This window comes from Raphanus sativus, chromosome 9, assembly GCF_000801105.2.
Source record: "Raphanus sativus cultivar WK10039 chromosome 9, ASM80110v3, whole genome shotgun sequence".
In the NCBI taxonomy this organism is placed as follows: Eukaryota; Viridiplantae; Streptophyta; class Magnoliopsida; order Brassicales; family Brassicaceae; genus Raphanus; species Raphanus sativus.
Genome location: NC_079519.1, coordinates 13,762,525 through 13,778,738, shown reverse-complemented (window position 1 = coordinate 13,778,738; position 16,214 = coordinate 13,762,525). Strand labels below are relative to the sequence as shown.

Below are 16,214 nucleotides of genomic sequence, written 5' to 3'. Positions count from 1 at the left end.
ATGATGATGATTTTGAATCAGAAGATGAAGATATTATGGACATGGAGTTTGAACCTGATGTCTTCCAAGAAGATCATATCTTTCATGATTCTCAGCTTCTTCAGTAATAGAGTAAAACTTGATTTCTTCTCTATCTTTAGCTTTTCTAACTCATATTTTAAATGTCTCATTTTTTTGTACTTTTAGGAAAGTATGAGACTGTAACTTCTAACACATGAACTCCACTACAAGATCGAGCCAATATATTTGTTTGATTATTGAAGAACAGAGGATTGAAAGTGCAATTCTGAATTTCTTTTGGTTGTTCTTAAAATCAAAACAATATAATTTTTGTGTCTCTTGTAATTGGATTATATTTTGAAATGGATATGGATTAAAAGAAGTACAATTACATTTTGTTATCTAATTGGTATGTATTTAATTATTTATAGATCTATGACTTTTAGTATTAATAATGTGTCTTTTATAAACATGTATTATACAGATTTTTTTGTATTATACATATAAAATGTGGTATTATACATATTAAAGTATAAAAAATTCATCTCCGTATAATCCCGATATTCTTCTGATTTTTCAATGTCGTTAGACCCGTATGTGCCACACGCATAACATCTAGCGAGTTTCCGAACAAGGACTGGTACAGTACAGTACAAGGTTTCGAGCGATTAATGGGAGTAAGGAATATGAGAGCAAACATTTCACCGTTACACTTGAAAATGTAAGCTATAATATGGGCAATGGAAAGTATGAGGAACTTATGTCAATATCATATTAGTTTTGCGACGGATTGTATTCAATTGGTGAAGATGGTTTTTGCACGAGAAGAATGACCAGCATTTGCAAACTATTAGGACGACATCAAAATTCTTCAAGAGAGTTTCACCCACTCGAAAATCATTCATATACCAAGAACGCTAAATATCAAGGCGGACAGTCTAGCAAAAAGTATTAGGAAGCAAACGTCTTTCGTTGTTCATATGGATGCAGAAATACGAGAGCGGTTTACAGAGTTTTCATAGAGTCTATTTTAAATAGATGACAAAAAAAAAGAATTGTAACTTTATATTTAAGTATTTAACTAACTTGTTATTTGTTATTGTTTTAAAATTTAATCATTATATACATATTTAATAAAAGAATTAAAATAATATTTTAGTAATTAATTTATAGCCTAGGCTAGACTTAAAAGCATTGAAAAGCTGAGTTAAGTTTTGTTTGATTTGGTGAAGGTACGAAGCAAAATTGAGAGTGGTAGGCAGCAGAGGAAGAACCAAGACGAGGCATGGTAGAAGAAGAAAGCAGAAAGGAAGAAAATGATGGAGGAAGCGGAAGCAAAGGTGAGTGCACAAGTGATAAGTAATGAAGAGGTAAAAGAAAGAGCTTATTTTGCTTCTCCCTTTTGATCTAACCATTTTGGAATGATAATGAAGTTTTTACTTCTGAGGTAGAAAGTCCTGTAAGAGTTCTGTATAGTATTAATGACAAATGGCTTATTGCAGCCTTATGTATCAAGTAGATTACAATGAAATACAGTCATGGATTTTCTTATGATTCTAATTTTTTATGAGCCTTCTGAATCTCTTCTTGATTGATAACAAAAGCGCAGGTCCTAGAAGTGGCCATGTCGTGACTATAGCAATGTAAGCTAATAGCCATACGGATTTCCTGCTGTATCTTGAAAGCTGATCCACTCTATTCATCAAAGGACCGATTAAACTGTTATAACCCTGACGATTGTTGTCTCTGTGTAGATGATATCTTGTATTTTCAATTGGAGCTTTATTCTCTTCTTCTGCATTAGCTCTTGTTGTCTCCACTTCACTTGCTGCTGCAGCAGCAGCAACCATCCCATCTTCTCCTGTTTCCACAATATATGGTCCCTGATCAATCGAAGAAGATTCCAATGGATCCGGGATGATCTGCGTCTGAAATATAATATGATGAATATCTTGAAAGAGGCTGAGAGTGGATCATGTCATGCTAATGGACTAAAAAAGTATATTCCCATGTACCTTTTGTTTTCGGTCTGCATAGGGGCTGGAGAGAAGCACTTCAAAATATTCTTGCACAGCCCTAACCCACCTATACATAACAGTTTTACACATTTCATCTTCCCTCCTAAGGAAAAGAAGTCTTTGTGGATAGAGTGTGAGATGATTACCACATGCTTGTTGCTGTAATTCCTTCATAATAAGCAAGATGACCACCATGAGTTGTGGTTGCCAGAACTATGTTTTTGTTTCCCCTGCCAAAGTTGAGATCTTGGAACATAAGTTTCATTACACAAGCAACCGAATGGCTTCTAGAGCTAAAACCCAATTCCTTAAATACTATGACACCTTCACATCCAGTTAACTTTAGGTCCCTTATCCTAATTGTTCCCTCTTAACTATTTTCTGAATGCTACTGAGGTGACGTCTCATTAGTTAAACATCTGAATGAGTCCATAAAAAGACTTATCGATGACCCTAAGTGAGAGAGAACCAGAGGAATGATGCCGATTAATAGCGTAAAAGCAAAGAGGCTCTTACCTACATTCATCCCAAGGAATAGCTTCCTTTGTACAAACTGGATCATCCAAAGCACTGATACAAAGGAGTGGAACAGCGACATTTCCCACAAACTGCGCACTGCTCGAATGTCTATAGTATGAATCAGTTGTCTGCATCAAAGATTGGATGTTGTTCTACTGGCTTAGTGGAAGGAGAGGATACTAAACATATATAATGAAAGGAAACTGTACCTCGAATTTGGCTACAAGTCTGGTGGCGTAGTTGTCAAACTCTCGAACTGAACGTGACTAAAACAGCAAGACAAACAAAAAGGAACGAATCTTTTCAAGTCAATTTACTTGATTAGGTCATATAAATAGAATATCAATAATCTACCATCTTAATGCCTTCCCAATCGGCAATACGAGAAATGACGGATTGGTGCCTGCAGGTACAACCATGTGCAAAGAACAATATAGATAAGACTAAAGAGAGATGAAAGTAGGTATAAGAAATAATAATATTTAGACATACAGCTGTGCATAGCCTTGTAGACCAACAGTAAGCACTCTGTCATAGAGTTTTTGCACGAGTTTGCGGTTGATGAATCGATCACATATCTGCAGAAAATATTATTTTAAACAGTAAGGCATGGTAGAGCAAGAAACCCAACCAGTGACCCAAGGATAATGATGTTAAACAGAAACAATATCACACAATGTCAGTTTACTGACCAAAAGATCCCAAGGAGAGCACACAGCAGTCGCTCCAACAAGAGGCGTATCCGTGCCATCTTCCCCAAGATATTTTACCTGAATGAGGTTGCAATTATAAAAGTGCGGATACCCAAACGTTAAGCCAATAAGAACAAACAACCATTCGTTGCAAGACTAAGGATATAGAGAGGCAATATACCAGGACGTTGGCACCGATGCTTGTTCCAACAGCAAAGAGAGGAGCCTCTGGGAACTGAGAATGTATGTGATCAATTACTTTCCGAAGATCTTCTGTCCATCCAGCATTGTAGACGCAGTCAGACTAATTAATGATTCGAAGACTCAGTCAGTCAATCATCTTGTTTCCACAAGTATAATTAAATGAAGCAACCTCACAAGTGATAATCTTATGGAAAACAAAACAAAAGGATATTAAAACCCGTTTTAATCATGTAAAGCATATGACATGTTTCCTCCAGCATGTTTAATAGTGGAACTTGATTGCAAGATTGTTGGTCACATAGAGATAGAGTAGGATCATGAATCTTGCGAGGAACTAGTGAATCGAGTTAACCAATACCCATAACCCCAAATATTACCTAGATACAGAAAAAAAATGAAGCCAAAGCTAGAACTCACAGTTAAAGAAATGCCTCCAAGACCACGGTGGTTGCTGACAACAACATTCCATCCTTCCTTTGCCAGCCTAAAGGCAAGATGTTTAATGTACTGTGAAAAAAGAGAAGGTTTCAAGTAAGCAAAAGCAAGCCATTAAGGAAGAATGAAGAGAGGAAAGGTAAAAAAGAGTTACAGCAGCAGTAGAATCACTAGTGAGGCCTGGAACCACAATAGCAATTGGAGTCCTATCATTTCCTGGAGTTGAGCCGTTGACCACCTGAGATATGCCTTCCACAACTGTGCATAACAAAAAAAATTGCTTAAGGCAAAAAGAAAAAAAAAATGGTAAACCATTTTCCAGAGAGAGAATGTGATGGAGAATGTGAAAGGCCCGGTGGCCAGGCGGTGGCCAGGCGCTGTGGAAATCTGGTGTGGTGCGGATTCGAACTCGGGTCCCTTAGGATCCACGGAACGCTTTGACCAACCGACCACAGACGCGTGGTTGGCAGAAAGAAAGAAGCTAAGAGGGAATAAAAAAAAAATCTGAAAACAGCACAAACCATCAGAATGCATTAACCAGTCCAAAGCAATAGTGCCACCATCTGTTGCTTGGAAGAGATTTCTGACACCACAGAAAAAGAGATGGTCATGTAATAAGGAAGACATTAACAAGCAAAAAAAAAAGCGCTCACCGTTTATAGGAGAAAGGAGGTGAGTGTCCGAAAAGGCTAAGAAAGGCTGTCTGAAGATGAGGGCTTGAAAGCCAGAAGGTAGGAAAGTAGCTGCGAAATTCAGAAATGTATTTAATTCCAAATTATTAAAGATTGGATAAAGAGGAAGAAGAAGATTTACCGTCCGTGAAGGAGGTGACAGTTGGAGACGATAAACTTGCACAAGTCGGAGTTGGGATTGAAGGTGAGAGAAACAGGATCTGATCTTGGAAAATGAATCTCGAGGAACAGGTAGAGGAAGAGTAAGGTTGCGAGGAAGAGGAAGAAGAGGTAGTGAAAGAAGGGAATGAGTGAGAGAGATTTGAAGAGGATGAGGTAAGGAGAAGAGAGCAATTCCTCCTCCTCTGTGATTGTACGGTTCATTGTAAGAATCAAAAAGCGATGACCCTTTTCTTTTCTTATGCTGCAGAAAAGTGGGAGATCTGAATTATTACACCCGATGAACGGAGGAGACGAACCACTTTTCTTTCAACATTTCCTCTCACTTAGGCCTGGGCGTTCGGGTATCGGTTCGGGTTCGGGTCGGGTTTTTCGGATTTTCGGGTTTTCGGGTTTAGGCTTAAAGGTCCCATTCTAAAAAAAAATTAAAACGGGTCGGTTTCGGGTAATATCACTTCGGATTTGGTATAATATTTTATTGCATTATAAAACCCATAAAGTAATCAAATATCATTCCGGTTTCGGATTTTATCGGTTCGGTTCGGGTTATACCAAACTAAAATACACATTTATAAAACAAGAACAAGTCTGAAGTCTCCATACTTTAACAAAAATATAACTCCATACATTATCCTTAGACTCAAATGAAAATTTCATTCAAGCAGAAAACAAGACTCCATACTTTAATAAATCCGAAAACATCAAATTCATAATTAAATCCCAAATGAAAAAACAACATCCATCTATCATTGATCGTTCAAACACACCAAAAAACAAAACTGAAAAAACAACATCCATCCATCGTTTCATAACAAAATAAAAGACACCATAGTTGAACAAAACAAAGAGTAAAGCTTCTTCCGAGAGCATCACCACGACCAAACGACCAAGTGAGCATTTGACAATCTTCTATTCCTACCAAACAAAATGACAACAAGAGCCAGTTAATTCTATTCGTATAACAAGAGCATTTCAATAAGAGAAACAGCAAAGAGAATATGTTTTACCTTACACTTATGGCTGAGAAACAGAGCCAGTTAATTCTGATGCAAAGAAAAAAACAAGTAAGAAACACAATATGTACATAAACACAATATGTACAGAAACATATTTACGAAACATACCTCTCTCAATTTCTTCTTGCTCTGCAATATCCTCAAGGATTTGTGCATTAGTAAGCACCTTGGAATCACATCGAATGTCTTGCTTGAGCCATTGCTCGGTACACATCAGCACCTCGACCATGAAGTGAGTAAGGCAGCTCCGAGATGGCTCAATGATCCTTCCACCTGTGCTGAAAGCACTCTCGGATGCAACAGAGGAGACTTGCATTCCAAGACGTCTTTTGCCATCAATGAAAGAATCGGGAACTTCATGCTGTTTCTCTTCCAATATGATAGAACATCATACTCTACACCAACCATCAACTCTGGATTCTCAACCGCTTCCTTCAAATAAATTTCAAGTTCATCACACCTGTCTCTCACTCCTGCATTCAACTTCTGCTTATACCTTCGATCAATCCTCTTGTACCCAATACCATCTTCAACCAAATCCATACGAACCGATGCTTCCTGTTCAGCAGACCGAGAGCCTTGAGCCTTGGACTTCTTAGACTGATCAGATTGCTCTTCTTGAGTCTTCCCAAACCTTTCACTGTACTCCTTGAACATACTGCGCAGCACACTGATCACAGAATCATACATCTCTTTACCTTCCAAGCTGTCCGGTCCATAAAGCTCTTCAAAACACATGCTTGCGAGATCCATCTTCTTCATGGGATCAAAAACAGTTGCCACAATCAACATCTTATTGATGTTCTTCAACCCATCCCAGTATTTGTCGAATTTCTGATACATCTCCTCTGCCTTTACCTTTAGCTGATGATCTCTGCTCTTCATCAAATCCATCAGGTTGGCTGCTATGGTTACAATTTCCCCGTAGCACTTGTAAGCATTGAGAGCGGTTGAGGCAGAAACAACAAGAGTCGAGTTGTAGAAGATGACTAAGAACCGACCTAACCTCTCGATGGCTTTCCAATCCGTGAACAGAGGAGCAACGTTCTCTGCCTGGAACGTTGCTCCACTAGCTTCAGGTGATTCCTTACGTTTGCCTCTGCTGTCCGGAGACACAACTTGTTTACTCTTGCCTCTACTGTCCGGAGTCGGGAACTCTTGTTCTTCGTTGCCTTCGAAGTCATTGTTGTTGTCAGGAACGTTTGGTGTTGAAGATGAATCCATCTGAAATCAAAATCAAAAGTAACAAGTTACAATCAATCTCAAAATAGTAACGAAGAGTAACAAGTTTCAATCAATCTCAATCATATCCGTAATTCATCAATATGAACTCATCCTAATCACTAACAGTAATCAGTACAGACTTTAGACTTGTAACTTATAACAGAGAAAGAAAAAGAAAACAAAAGCTTGCCACCAACCTGTGATTGATTCTTCGAAATCGCAGATGGTGGAGAAAGTGTGAGGTCGAGACTAAACATCGATGTCGCTTAAATAGGAGATTAGAGAAGTCTACTCTGAGCAGAGATCTAGACTAGGAAGAAGATGAAACGATTCCTCTTTCGCCGCTTCTTCTTAAGCCGTTTTGATTTCGAAACTAGGGTAGAGCTTTTGGAAAATCGTAAGCAGTAACTGTTAGGAACACGCGTGTCTACTATCACACATACTTCAATGTATGTATCGGGTTATTTCGGTTTAATCCGAACCCATATCCAATGTATCATAATTTCAAACCCGATCGGATTTTCGGTTTATACCGAACCGAACCCATAGTCCAATGTATCATAATTTCAAACCCGATCGGATTTTCTCTATGATAATTAACCGATCCGATACGGTTTGATCGGGTCGGGTTCGGGTTCGGGTTCGGGTTTCATTATTTATGCCCAGGCCTACTCTCACTTTAACCAAACAGTACCCCGGTAGCGAACCCAAAATATTTTGTGTTATTGATTATTGTGGTTTTGTCGGATTTGATCGAGTTTAATTAGATCAAACAAGTGCTTTTAAACCCGAGTTGGAGCAGTGGTCGGACTGGATTTAACCAGGAACCCAATATCAAATTTGGGTTGAGTTAATGACAAAATCAAACTAAAATTGAATCAGTTAAAAATTTATATTGAACCCTTAAGAACCGGAAAGCAGCGACCCAATGAACTAACCAGATCCTTATTTTTATATAAACTAAAAAATTTGTTGATACAGTAATTAACTTTTCTTATCCCCTATATATTAAAGGAGAAGCATTTTTAAGGCTTTCCTTAAACGATTTTTGTGAGAATGCATGAGAAGGCTCGGATCCACGTGTCACTCTGTGAGCGAGTTTAAGAAAAACGGAGCATTTAATTTTTTGCTTTGTTTCCTTATTTGCTTCCATTACAAGAAACGAATCCAGTTTTTTTTTTTCATTCATGCGCGAACTGCGTTGACGTTAAACGTGTAGAAACAACTACATTTCCAACTTATGGTTTGAATCCCCATCTCAGCATGTTGATAAAGAGCGTACGAAACTCACCACCACGAAGCAGAAACACTTTGAAACATCACGTCATCGTTCTCTCCCTTCGAGTCTTGTTGTCTTCTGTTGCGGGTTCTTGACCCCGAGATCGATGAGCCAGCCCTTAGCGTAGACGAGGAGGACAAAAGTTAAGGAGAGCTAAGGGACGAAGGCCAAAGCGGATGAGTTTGAACTTCAGTTGCGAAGGCCAAATCAGATGAGTTTTCCGTTTGCAAACAGGGAGAGCTAAGGGACGAGCAAACACGAAGAGCTAAGGGCGAGCTAAGGGACGAGCAAACTTCAGTCCCGAGTAACTATGGAAGATTGAGAGAGAGAAGGAAAAGATTTGATACGTTTACGAAGAATAAACTTTATGTTTTTCATAGTCTCTATACTGATTTTTTGTTGTTTTATAGGTCGACCATAGTTATCTACAATTTTCATGTTTTTGTAGAACCGAGCTGCTCGTGGAGCTGATGTTTATTTCCATGTTTCTCGCAAGCATTACGTTAGTAAGTCGTGTATTTTGACAAGGCAAGTGGGTGAAACAATTGCTTCTATGGTGATTTGCTGCTATTCAAAGGAAGTCTTGCATTGTGATCAAACATTTGCTGCTATGGTATAACCATAGTTTTTATTTAAGTAATATTCGGAGTCATTTGCTTCTCTGCATAGCCAAAATTGGATTGAACGAACCAGTAACATTATAGTCAAGTTTGATAGACTGTCATGTATTTTTCTGTATGCTATAGTTTGGTTATTTGTGCACACTGATGTTTCATGTATGTAAGTTATATGTTGTATGAATTCTTTGAAGCAAAAAAAAAAGAACTATGTGTGTCTCCTTCGCGGAAGTTTAATAACCAAAACAACAGCTTCAACTAATAAAAGGGTTCTCTTCTCTTTTTTGTCAAGTAAGGTTATAGAAAGAAGCTAAATAGACGTACAGTGCAAGAAAACACATTTGTTTAACTACTTCATTGGCTTAGATAACATTGCATGATAATAATATCGATCAGATTCTGTAAAACACATATGTTTTGTTTAATACATACGAGGACGTTGTGCATGTTAAGTTTTTTGCAGAATCAGTTAAAAAAAATATAAATTTTTTTCTTGCTTACCATATTTACCTACTAAATATTTTTCTTGCTTACCAAGTCTCAAATCAGTAAAAAAAATGTTAAATATCTAAACTTCGAACTTATAAGATATCTATTTAACATAATCTAATTTTGCATTTACTTTCGTATTGCCTTTCTTATTAGCAATAATATTGCACTATATAAACTAAAACACTATAATTACTTTATTAAAAACACAAATAAAAATTATAGAGAGAGAGAGAGAGAGAGAGAGAGAGAGAGAGTTTAGGGTATATCCAAGAATTTAGGGTTTAGTGTTTGGATTTTTACCCATGGGTTTAAACTTTGTCCATGGATTTAGGGTATAGTGTTTAGTGTTTATGATTTAATTTTTTGTGACGGTTTTAAAATTGTTAAAAATTCATCTTTTTGCAGCTAATAATATTTTTCTTGTATTTTAAAATCTTAACACAAATTATTATTATTTTATTTATTATATTTAAAAAAAATTGTACATTAATTGGCAAACTATGATTAGTTGGTAATTCACCCAAGAAAAATTCATGATAAAATATTAAACTAGGAAATATTTCCATATAAATAAAAATTATGGTAGTTAAAAGATAATCGATGAATTAAAAGAATGTTTACATTTTTATATTTTTTCAAAAAAAAGGTTTACGATTAAGGGGATATCAAGAGAGAGAGAGAGAGAGAGAGAGAGAGAGAGAGAGAGAGAGAGAGAGAGAGAGAGAGAGAGAGAGAGAGAGAGAGAGAGAGAGAGAGAGAGAGAGAGAGATAACTACGATCCACTTATGCACTCGTAATAATAACATAACATGTAGTATATGAATTAGACATAATGATACATAGAGATTGAGAAAGAATTACAATCTACTTATATTTATACTAATAGCTAGACGGGTAATATATGAATCATATGAATGCCCGCACGCATGATATGATCGTAATTACCTTTTTATCCTTTTCAAAAAACTAAAATGTTTATGATGAGAGAGAGAGAGACTTATATGTGGATATTCCTAAATGAGTAAGATACAAAGATACAACGAGAGTGAAATATAATTACGATCCACTTATGCACTAATAATAATAGCTATACATGCAATATATAAATCATATCGATGCCCGCACATGCATGATTTATTATTTCATATTTCAAAGTATATGATAATAATTTAAACCTCAAAGTATATTGAATTAAGTAATGTCTAAAATGCTTATAGTTTTGAACCACAAAAACTGAATGGAGAACAAATTTAGTTTTAGTAATACATAAAACATATGAATTGTATTTGAATAATACATATTTATATTAATAATACATAAAACATCTGAAGAACAAATTTAGTTTTAATAATACATAAAACATTTGATTAGATATTAATAATATTTATACATAAAACATAAGAATCGTATTAATGCCCTTGTGCGGGCATTAATACATTCTTATGTTAAAATAAAAATATGTTAAAATCTTAATCTTATTTTTTAAAACACTCATCAATACTGATAAAATCTGAGAGAGAGAGAGAGAGAGAGAGAGAGAGAGAGAGAGAGAGAGAGAGAGAGAGAGAGAGAGAGAGAGAGAGAGAGAGAGAGAGAGAGAGAGAGAGAGAGAGAGAGAGAGAGAGAGAGAGAGAGAGAGAGAGAGAAAGCCATAGAGAGAGAGCCATAGAGAGATAAACAAAATGAGTTCGAGAGTAAGATAAACACACAAAACCCAAATTCCAAACTATATATATATATACTTTCTAATATTTTCGAAAAATTGCTGATCTAACCATCTCATTCCGCGCAAGGCGCGGGTTAGTACCTAGTTTCAAAATAAAAGTCGATTTTGTAAGAGGTTAGTAAAGTATAGTCATCTCGTTTTTTTTCTTTTAACATCTCTGCAATTCACAAGCGTCACAAATCTCAAGATTCAAAGACTTCAATTTTCACGTCAAGTTATTGTCTTTGTCTACTCCTTAATTTGTTTAGATATTATTATTTTATGATCATCTGTATTAAAGATTTTAACAATTAAATTAATCATGGCGTGATTTTGAATTTTATTTCTAAATAAGATTTTTTTAACTAATGTGTATTTATCTATTTTATTAAAATTGGATCATGTTCAATTGATAAATGTACGGTCAAATTATGTATTTCGTTTATCTAAATGACTATTATATATATTCTATTAAAATTAAACATAAACATGTTTATAAAAAAACCTAAATATAAAAGTTAAAATTTCAGAAAAATTTTAAACAAAAAATATACTCACCCTTTAAAATGACGAGTTATAATCTAGTTGTTTTTTAAAAGTGACTGAAGATTCATAATGATAAAGACCTGAAGAATAAATTAGAAGTGATTTAGGAATTCATATCATAAAAAGCAACCAGTAAAAACTAAACGCATGTGAAACTTTCGGACTTTATTCTCAGACGCCCTTGTGACTATTTAAAAATTCTTTAGTCTCCTCCTATTAAAATATTAATTATTATTTAAGTATATTTAAATAAAAACATGAGTTAACTACTCAAATACCCTTACGAAAATAGAGTTATTACGTGACCCAACCGCAATCCAAATGAACTATCCGACCCAGACCCAAACATAACCGGGTAAAACCCAGAATAATAACCTAATGCGAAAACGACGCCGTTTTTCATTACACTCCACTCTCTTCTTTCTTCTCCAACTCCTCTCGTTCTCGACAACAAAAAGGCGATTCTTCCCCGTCCAAGCTCCATCCGCTTCTCGTCGATTTGTCATCGGTTTCCTTCAAAATCAAACCTCAATCAAGCCTCCCTCGACATTCTTCACCTTTCTCTCAACTTTCTTACATCTCTGTAAGTGTCTTGATTTTCCTCCGTAATGTTTGAAATAAAATTAGGTCAAAACAATTGGGGGAAAACTGTATGTTGTAGATGAAATTTGATTAGGGTCTGGGAAAAACGGATCAGGGATAATGAATTGAGGAAAATGTTGGTGGCGATTTTGTTGTTTGATCTGGTTGAATGGTTGAATGAGAATTGGGAGAATTGTGACTGAAATGGGTGGCGATTTTGTTGTAAATTATAGAGAAAATTTATGTATGAATCGAGGGATTGTTATGTTGTTTGATCTGGTTTGCATTGTGAACTCTGTGATTAAATTTAATTACTTTTCTACCAATTTTATGTGAGTTTTGTGAATATGATGAAAATGTAACTGAGTTATTGCACTTGAATATGTTTGTAGAGGATGGTAAAGAAGGCGAAGAAGGCTAATGGCAAGGGTTCGACCAAAAGCAAGACTGCTCAATCTGTGAGAGCTTGAAACCCGATTGTAGAAGAGGTTTCAAACCCAATCCCAGTTCCAGAACCGGCAGTGCATTCGGTCTCAGTCTCAGATGGGTCAGAAAGTGAGGGAATGTCTGCATCATCTCAGGTATGGGTTTTTAATCATGTAAGAAATGTTGTTAATGTTTGTTGACTAATAAAAATCTATGTGATTTCAGGAAAGGCAACCAACGCAACCTCTTGAGATGTACTTCGACAACTCTCAGTTCACAAAAATTTGCAAGATACAGACCAAGTGTTTTGTGACCGAGACTGTGAACATCATCAAGAAGCTCAAGCCCGAGGTAAAGTGGTTCACCGAACACCCTCAATTTCATCACTTCTTTCACATGCCACAAAAGCCGAACCTGAAACTGATGGGAATGTGGATGCTACTCTTGCGGACCATTCGTATTGAAGAAGAGGATATAGCATGGTTTGGGGTAAATGGTGTGCCCATCCGTTACTCCATGAGAGAGCACGCTCTCATTTCTGGCTTAGATTGCCATGAATATCCGACGAGATATTTAAAGCTGGGAAGCTACAAGTTTGTTGATGCCTACTTCAAGGATAGAGCGAGGATCACTATAAAAGATGTGAAGGAGAAGCTGGTGGGTATGAAGCCGTGTAGTGATAGGTTGAAGATGGCTGTTTTGTTCTTCCTTGGTCGGCTTATCAGAGGAAAGGCGAAGGATAGTGGACCTTTGGACCAGTTCATTTTGAGGATTGTGGACAGATTGGATGTTTTTTGTATAGATATTGGCGTTTGAGTGTATTCCAAGTCTGGCGAAGGAATTTCGAGAACCAGTACCTGACTTTCATGAAGAGTGTCCTAGGATGTGCAAGAATCGGTTTAAAAAGACTAGCATGAAGGGTTATCCGTTGGAAGATATTTATGCTGCTCTTGGTGAAACAAAGGTATTTTTTTATTTCTATTTTTTTTTGTCGCTAAGACAGATATATGCTTGTATTATTATGAGTTGTAATCTGAATTTTTTTTTCAGGTTATTGACAGTATGTTGCTGCCAACAGTGGACAAGGAAATCATGTTGGCTCGTATTATTGATGTGGAAGAAGAATACGAGAGAGAAGGCGGCCTAAGTGACACTTGGAACTACTAGTTAAATGTGAAAGGAAAAACAATATGGTGGAAGGAAATGTATGAGTTGGACATAGCAGCACGAAAGTTTTCAAAGGAGAGAAAGAAGGGCAAGGGGAAAGTGGCTGAAGCATCATCCTCTAATGCTGATTTGGAGTCCACTTTGAAAGGCTTCGAAGAAGGAATTCTGAATTCTTTGGCAATAGGGTTTGTTGGATTCAAGGTTCAAGTGGATACAAAACTTGAGGCCATGGACACTAGGCTGAGTGGAATGGAAAAGACCCAGCGATACCTGAAGAGAAAAGTAAGGAAGATTGATAAGCGGTTAACTTCTCTTGAGTCTAAGGGAAATGAAGATGGTGAGTACTATGGAGGGTCAATGAATTATGATAGACCAGAGAAAACAAGAGAGAAAGGAGCTGAGGAAAAAGCTGAGGATGATGGAGATAAGGAGAACAGTGAGAAAGTTGCTGGAGATTTTGAGGAAGAGGCTGAGGATGATGATATTGAGCAAGAGGCTGAGAGGAGGAGAGTAGAGGCGGATGAAGCGTGGAGGAGACTTCCTTCTGAATCTGATGAAGATGTGGAAGAAGCTAGAGATTCTGAGGAAGTGTCTGAAGAAAGTCCTAACACTCCACATGTGGAAAAAAAGAAAGAGGCTGAGAAAGGGTCCGAGGAAAGTCTTAAAACTCCACGTGGTAGGACTAAGGCAGCAGCTGCAAAGAAATATAAATCTATACCATTGCTGGAGTGGATACACTCTCAGTTTGTTGAGACTGCGACTGAGCAAGTGGAGGAAGCTGTGGATGCTGAAAAAATAGTGGAGGAAGCTAAAAATCCCACCGAGGAAGAGGCAGAGCAAACTGAGCCTGAAAAAAAAGCTGCGGATGCTGAAACAATGGTGGAGGAAGCTGAAAATCCCACCGAAAAAGAGGCAGAGCAAACTGAGCCTGAAAAAAAACTGCGGATGCTGAAATAATGGTGGAGGAAGCTGGAAATCCCACCGAAAAAGAGGCAGAGCAAACTGAGCCTGAAAAAGAAGCTGCGGATGCTGAAAAAATGGTGGAGAAAACTGCAAATCCCACCGAGCAAGTTGAGCCTGAAAAAGAAACTGCTGAAAAAATGGTGGAGGAAGTAGAGAAGAAAAAAAATGGTGAAAAAAGTCCCACCGAGATACACTCTAAGCGCAGGCCTAAAGTGAAGATCATGGCAGTGAAGTATGGCGTTCCCAGATCTGCGACGTTAGAAAAAACCAGAGCTAAAGTTATGGCTAAGAAGAGGGCTCAGATTGCTGCTGCAGCTAGGAAGGCGAAGAAGGCTGAGAAGGCTGCTGCAGCTGAGACTGATGGGGCTCCGACTGATGGTGCAGCTAAGAAGAGGGGCAGACCAAGGAAGGCTGAGACTGATGGGTCTCCGACTGATGGTGCAGCTGAGAAGAGTAGCAGACCAAGTAAGGAATCAGCTACTTTGGTAGCATGTGCGCCAAGGGAGAAGATAAAATCTAAGTGGTTGCAGAGTCCCTTCACCGAAGGGAAGACTGAAGACATTGAAGGGCCGACGAAAAAGCATAAAACAAAAGCTTAGTAGGCTCTGCATCTTTGTTTAACTCATGTTTTATTTATGTATTTTGGATGTTTCAAATTTGGTAGAACAATGTATTTTGGATGTTTAAAAACTTGGTGTTTGCAAAAGACAGGTTTGGAAAACTGGATTTACAAGGAATACTATGGCCAAAAATGAGTTAGTAAGATAACTAGATATACTAGGTTTACTATGTCCAAAAGCCATTATAAAATGAAATACCAAAAACGGCTAACACATGTAAAACGGCTAACACATGTAAAACGGTAAAATATATAAAATATTAAAATACGAGAAAAATTTCACATGTAAAACGTGCAGCCATCATGTATATGTTTATTACTACCTTACACATAGTAATCTTCAAGGAAGTAGTAATACAAATTACACATAGTAGTCTTCAAGGAAGTAGTAATACTACTATACACATAGTAATACTTTGACAATTTTTACGTTTATTTAGTAAAACCATGATTAAATGAAATATTAGTAAAACCTAATGTTTTCTACCATGTATATCAGTAAAGAACACAATTACATAAAACGATTATGATAAATAAGTACTTTTATGGATTATGATTACAATAGGCTACGATGCACAAAACAACTATGAAAGTTTAAGGAAGTGTTGTGGAAAAATGATAAGTTCTTTTTGAACTACTGAAAATAATCCTAAAAACGTCGAATTATACTTATTTATTATATAGATAGATTATTAATAGGTAATATATCAGGTTCTATATGGTAAATATACCAGATAATAGATGATATATAGGTCTTTCAAATTACACATAGTAGTCTGAATTACACATAGTAAAACCAGTAATCCTAGTAGTCCGAATTACACATAGTAAAACTAGTAATTCTAGTAGTCCCAATAAA

At 36.7% G+C, this 16,214-nt stretch overlaps 4 protein-coding genes across 5 annotated transcripts; 3 read left to right on the top strand and 1 right to left on the bottom strand.

Moving 5' to 3' along the window:
- Positions 1-1,422: 1,422 nt before the first annotated feature.
- Positions 1,423-5,030, bottom strand: LOC108829951 (uncharacterized). 2 transcript variants are annotated; one of them, XM_018603554.2, is made up of 14 exons: positions 4,682-5,025; positions 4,522-4,611; positions 4,390-4,451; positions 4,023-4,126; positions 3,851-3,940; positions 3,411-3,533; positions 3,230-3,307; positions 3,030-3,115; positions 2,892-2,940; positions 2,747-2,803; positions 2,535-2,665; positions 2,165-2,248; positions 2,016-2,085; positions 1,423-1,928 (listed from the first exon to the last, which is right to left on the bottom strand). In XM_018603554.2, exons 1-14 carry the CDS (start codon positions 4,921-4,923, stop codon positions 1,557-1,559), a joined length of 1,638 nt encoding a protein of 545 aa, XP_018459056.1. In that variant the 5' UTR covers positions 4,924-5,025; the 3' UTR covers positions 1,423-1,556. The 2 variants fall into 2 exon arrangements, 1 of the variants encoding a protein (XP_018459056.1); XR_001946101.2 differs by lacking the exon at positions 1,423-1,928 and having other exon boundaries at positions 2,539-2,665; positions 4,682-5,030.
- A 7,545-nt stretch (positions 5,031-12,575) lies between these two features.
- Positions 12,576-13,422, top strand: LOC108829961 (uncharacterized protein At3g43530-like). The gene is made up of 3 exons (XM_056994777.1): positions 12,576-12,609; positions 12,664-12,761; positions 12,832-13,422. The coding sequence occupies exons 1-3, from the start codon at positions 12,576-12,578 to the stop codon at positions 13,420-13,422; spliced, it is 723 nt and encodes a 240-aa protein (XP_056850757.1).
- Positions 13,423-13,809: 387 nt separating this feature from the next.
- Positions 13,810-14,730, top strand: LOC108829960 (uncharacterized). The gene has a single exon (XM_018603564.1). It carries the CDS (start codon positions 13,810-13,812, stop codon positions 14,728-14,730), a length of 921 nt encoding a protein of 306 aa, XP_018459066.1.
- Positions 14,730-15,335, top strand: LOC108829959 (nucleolar protein 58-like). The gene has a single exon (XM_018603563.1). The coding sequence runs from the start codon at positions 14,730-14,732 to the stop codon at positions 15,333-15,335; it is 606 nt and encodes a 201-aa protein (XP_018459065.1).
- Positions 15,336-16,214: the final 879 nt, after the last annotated feature.

Coding starts and splice junctions, on each gene's coding strand:
- LOC108829959 (XM_018603563.1), top strand. CDS start 14,730: ATGGTGGAGGAAGCTGGAAATCCCACCGAAAAAGAGGCAGAGCAAACT.
- LOC108829951 (XM_018603554.2), bottom strand. CDS start 4,923: ATGAACCGTACAATCACAGAGGAGGAGGAATTGCTCTCTTCTCCTTAC. Junction 4,452..4,521: donor CCTCCTTTCTCCTATAAACG/GTGAGCGCTTTT, acceptor CTGTGGTGTCAG/AAATCTCTTCCAAGCAACAG. Junction 2,804..2,891: donor ATTGGGAAGGCATTAAGATG/GTAGATTATTGA, acceptor TTGCTGTTTTAG/TCACGTTCAGTTCGAGAGTT.
- LOC108829961 (XM_056994777.1), top strand. CDS start 12,576: ATGGTAAAGAAGGCGAAGAAGGCTAATGGCAAGG. Junction 12,610..12,663: donor GAAGAAGGCTAATGGCAAGG/GTTCGACCAAAA, acceptor ACCCGATTGTAG/AAGAGGTTTCAAACCCAATC. Junction 12,762..12,831: donor GAATGTCTGCATCATCTCAG/GTATGGGTTTTT, acceptor ATGTGATTTCAG/GAAAGGCAACCAACGCAACC.
- LOC108829960 (XM_018603564.1), top strand. CDS start 13,810: ATGTATGAGTTGGACATAGCAGCACGAAAGTTTTCAAAGGAGAGAAAG.